The following is a 5,225-nucleotide window of genomic DNA, read 5'->3' as shown; positions in this document are numbered from 1 at the left end:
AGATACAACTCTAGACTAAAATTAAACATAATAGAGATAGATCACTCATTTGTGTTCAATTTTATGAAAAATAAATACATCCGAAGATGCATCTCTGAACTCATATTTTTTTAGTTTTCACCACAGACTTGTGAAATGATATAGAGATGGAAAAAAAATTCTCTATATTGTACTATCATAATCCACCGTACACACAAAAATATATTTTTTATTTTTTAGACTAAATTTTAAATGACAAGTAGAGTTGGCCCATTTAAGTGGGTTGGTTTCTCTTTAGGTTGATTAAGATATAACTTGCTGTTTACAAAACTACAAATACACACAATTTTATATATCCATCAAAAATAGATCCAAACATTAGGTAAATGAATTAGGAGGACACAATGACATAATCACATAAAATTAACTTATTTTTATGATACTCACTATCATAGCAACCCCATTTATTTCCCAAGTAAATGACAGATTATATAGGGGTGCTAAACAAATCTAAATACACAAAAAGAATGTAAAACATATAACACTCCAAGTGGAATACAAACCCAAATAACATCCACACAAATTTCAAACATATGTGGCATTGCAATTTATCACTCAAAGAATTCCCAATTGAACTTAGGAGGACCTGAATTATTGTTCATTGAAGGAGTAGTTGTGGATGTAGATGGAAATGTGATTAATGGTGGGGTAGAATCAAATTCAAATGTCTCCCATTTTGTAGTAACTACAACTCCTGAAGGTTGTTGTTGTTCTTCATATATTAATGAAACCTCATTTGAGTTTTTTCTAGGCTGTTCTTGTTGTTGCTCTTGAATTGTTTCCAATTTTTTCCCATTTGACTGCTTTTGTTGAGGTTGAATTGTTGTTTGAACATCATTGCCATTTGTTGTAGAATTCTTAACTTTTAGAATATCCAATGTTTCAACATACTTTTGAACTCTTCTTACCTTTAAAAAAATTCAAATTTTAAGATCAATGAAATTAATTAAATACTAAATAAATAAATATAAAGACAATAAAATGTCATTTTGATCTCTAAATATATAAGACAACATTATTATAGTTTTTAAAAATATTAAAATTTTAAAAATATTTTTGAATATATGTGTCTTCTATTATAATAATGGTTCTATTTATAAATAAAAAAAATTTAACTACGTTGAATAATAATTAATAGACTTGAACAATATATATTAGCTAACGAATTTAAAAAATAATTTTTTTTTTATAAATAGATCCTGAGTGGTAACTAAGTAAATATATTCATATAAGTTTTTGTAATTTTAATACATTCAACCATTATAGTTACGGTGTTTTATATGTTCAAAAGTGTCAAAATTATTATTTACTATAAATAAAATAAAAAGACAAGTTAAATTGCAAGATGCATGAAACATTACCTGCATTTTCCTTTGCAATTTGACATCTCCATCAGCAATTATAGTATCTAATTTGAGCAATTGATTCATCAATAGCTCAATAAGACCAATCACATCTGATTCTACAACTTTCCCACCTTTGCTAATTATTGATTCAAAAGCAGATACCTAATCAATTCCAATAACTAATTAGTTCTCAATTCTCAACTACTACTCAAGCATTTAATACAAACCAACCTCACTCATAATTATTTCAATTTGAACATGAAAACAAAAAAAGTGATTCTCAAATTTTGACATCAAATCGTAGGAGTTATACAATTTTGCTCAAATTTTCAAACTTATTGTCTAAGAAGGACTAATGCAATAGGACGAATTTCTAAGTTGAATGTTGTTCGTGTTTGATATTTGTGTCGTGTTTGATATATGTGTCAGTGTTTGATAGAGTATATAACTCATAATTTCTCGACTAAAATGATAATTTACTCGGGCAAAAACATGTACCCGTCCGGCGAGTCTATCAACTTCCAAGCTGATTTGTGAGATAGATTTTGCAGCTTTCTCCATCTTAGCATTCTTTCTTATCTCCAAAATCCTTTTCTCTTGACTTATAGGATCTTCCACCAGCACTAACTTTGATTTATCCTTTACACCAACTATGTCAAGAAAAGCCTTTGAATCTCTTTCTTTGTCTTTGTAAAACAACTTTTGATCTTGATGATGTAATCCAGTTGGTCCTGTCAACATTTTCTTCAAATCCCCTACAACACAAACCAGCAAAACCAAAACACAAAAACAATAAATAAAGTAAACATAAAAAGAAACATTCTGGAGACCTGACTTCCATTTTCTGATTAAAAATTTTCTTAATTGGAATTCGCATCTCTTCGGGATGATTTAAATATATAAAAATACTTCAAAAAATATGAAAAAGTTTACCAAATGTGGCTTGTGAGCTAATGTTGAGTTCATGATAAATTGAACCAAACTTGACCCTAACTCTAATAGTTGGAACCAAAACCGGGTTTTGATCTGAGTTATTGGTTCTAGTTTGAACCAACATTCCACCTGGCCTCATCTCCCAATCCATTGAACCGGGTTCAGTTCTGCAACCACCTGAGGTTATAGGTGAAGAAACACCATTTGTCTTATTACTATGATTATGATTATTCCTCATCCTCATCATCTTCTTTCACTTTCACAGCTATGCAACAAAAGAGGTATGAACTGAGAACTATGAGAGAGAGAGAGAGAGGGGGGGTTAGATCTCTGAGAACACAGATTCTCTAGAAAACTTGACAGGAAATTCACCGACCCAATTCACCAAAAGGCTGCTAGAACATGTTACAGAAACCTCTGACCAAAGCATTCCACAAGTCCACCATCACAAGAGAGAGAAAAAAACAAAAGCTTTGAACTTCAAGAGAGAGAGAAATAAAACAAAAAATTGAAACTTTTTTCTTGGCAGAAGAATCAATGAAAACAAATCTAACCCAACAAAAATAAAACTAGCCAAAACTCAAAGCAAGGATCTTTAAAACAAAATGTGGCTAAAGACTATGATGGGTCTATAAGAGATTTTGAGCATAATTTAACCAAGACAAGGAAAAAAAAGTGATTTTTATTTGTGGAAAACAATGAGAAGCTAGGAATTGAGAGAGTAAACAATTCCAATGATGAGGAATTGATTCTCTCTTGAAGTTCTAAGAGAAAGTTGAAGGGAGATGAAAATGAGAAAATAAAATAAAATATATGAATATTAAAATGAGTGGCCAGCTAACACATAGGTGACACCCTGTGATATTCATATATAGTACTACATTAAATTAATTAATTTAATAATTATTTTTATTAATTAGTAGTTGTCATGAGAGGATCAATTATTATTTTGTTTTTTGTGATCATGTAGTTAATTAGAGGAAGCATTACGTGAGCAAGAAGTACAATGGGATTCTCTTTTAATTTTCATTATAATCAATTGGATATTTTTGGGTTAATTAGAATTTGCTATATTATTATTCTAATAGTTTGAAATAATTAACGTACACATATTTTAAAATAAATAATATCAGTAGCATAAATAGAGAATTGTAGTTTTATCTTTAAACAATGTGCTTATATACATTTTCTTGGCAAATATTTTGTTAATCAATATTTTATTTGTATTTTAATAAAAAAATCATATTGACTTAAATTTATTTGATAAAATATTAACTATTTAAATTTATAAAATATTACAGATTTAATTTATTTCATAAAGTTATTAATTTGTCAATAAAATTTAATACTACTCAACACAAGCTACTCTTGAATAAGTCCAAATTCATTTTCAAATAATCGATCATTATCTCATTCAAATATGAATCAAGAAGAATGAAATATAAAAGAATCAATAAAACTAAAACATTCAATACGGTAAAAGCTAATTACATCACTAGTAATTTGTAGAAACTAATTTTATTAAATAAAGTTAAATTATAAGATAATAAAATTAGGATGAATGAGATAGCAATATGGTAATTCGGTTAAATTCATATAAATTATTGATGAGAGGTTTAGTTCTTAAAATAATAGTTATTTATATTTCTATATTAAAATAAATAAGTTATTGATATTTATAAATTAATATCTATAAATATGAGAATAAAATTCAAATTTTTTTGGTATTAAAAAATTATTTTAAAATAATTAAAAATGGTTATAAAATAGGTGAATTTACAATTTCGATGTACAATGTCTTTGTTGAACTCAAACCGACAGAGAGAACATTGTGTTACTGTTATGGTGCTTTTCTATAAAAGAAAAAAAAGGGTTATGCTGCATTTGGATGTACAATAGAGATGCTATTCCACAGTTTTCTAGACGCACGTGGAAACGTAAGGGTAATTAGATCATTGTGGAAAAATAGTTCAAATTAGTGAAAGTTTTAGTACCTCATAGCTTCTTATTTGTTACACGTGTGGTTATCGCTTAGCTTTTTATATGATTAATTCATCTTTTAATATCTCAAATTAATTAATAATTTTTATTTAGTTCTTAATTAAAAAACGTTACAATATAGTCTTTTAAGACACCTCTATTAATCTTTATATGTCCTTTCTGTTAAGTTCTAGTGGAAAAACATTAAAAAAACGTCAATATGGCATAGTGAACTACTGACATGGCATATTGTTATTGTTTTTTCAATTATTAATATATTTATTTTAATGTAAAATATGAAATATCATTTTCTCTTTTAGAAGCATAATGTCTGAGCTCTACACTTACCTCTACAAAAGTATAATGTTATTTCAGTTTCGAACCCTGGTTCATAGTTCTACTTTCGTTGTCTAAAACCTTAGTTGTTGCGAAGAAGAATAACTTGGAGCGAAGAAGACGACGATAGTTGGAGTTACAAAGAAGACGCTACTTATCAACTTTCACCATTGTTCATTTCCAATCTAAGATACGTTTATGTGCTTACTCTTTTAAAAGACAAACCTTTAACATTCAGAGGTTCTGGAGCAAATCAAGGTTTAGAACTAGTTCAAGGTGTGATACTTTGGTGAACAACATGTCAGAGGAATTCAACTCAGTATTTGTAGCAGCAGGAGCCAAGCCTATTATGACTATGATTGAAGGAGATAAGAGTGTACCTGATGCAAAGGTGGGAGTCCAACAAACATAAGATTGCCAAATTTGATGATAACATTCTACCAAGTATCAAAAAGAAGTTGGAAAAGGAATCACAAAGAACAAACAATTGGATTGTTAGGTAATGCTTCCTATTTGTTTGAGACATTAACAGTTCACTTGATATAGCATTGACTTCAAAATAGTTTTCTGCATTTGTAACAAGCGTGCATG

The 5,225-nt window shown here is 28.6% G+C and overlaps 1 protein-coding gene across 1 annotated transcript; it reads right to left on the bottom strand.

Moving 5' to 3' along the window:
• Positions 1 to 389: 389 nt before the first annotated feature.
• Positions 390 to 3,176, bottom strand: LOC127130106 (BAG family molecular chaperone regulator 3). Its single transcript, XM_051059176.1, has 4 exons — positions 2,319 to 3,176; positions 1,884 to 2,140; positions 1,401 to 1,547; positions 390 to 947 (listed from the first exon to the last, which is right to left on the bottom strand). Exons 1-4 carry the CDS (start codon positions 2,563 to 2,565, stop codon positions 591 to 593), a joined length of 1,008 nt encoding a protein of 335 aa, XP_050915133.1. The 5' UTR covers positions 2,566 to 3,176; the 3' UTR covers positions 390 to 590.
• Positions 3,177 to 5,225: the final 2,049 nt, after the last annotated feature.

The sequence above is a fragment of the Lathyrus oleraceus genome, chromosome 1 (genome assembly GCF_024323335.1).
Source record: "Lathyrus oleraceus cultivar Zhongwan6 chromosome 1, CAAS_Psat_ZW6_1.0, whole genome shotgun sequence".
NCBI classification, from domain to species: domain Eukaryota; kingdom Viridiplantae; phylum Streptophyta; class Magnoliopsida; order Fabales; family Fabaceae; genus Lathyrus; species Lathyrus oleraceus.
Note: the sequence above shows the minus strand (reverse complement) of the source record. Positions and strands in the feature narration are given on the sequence as shown.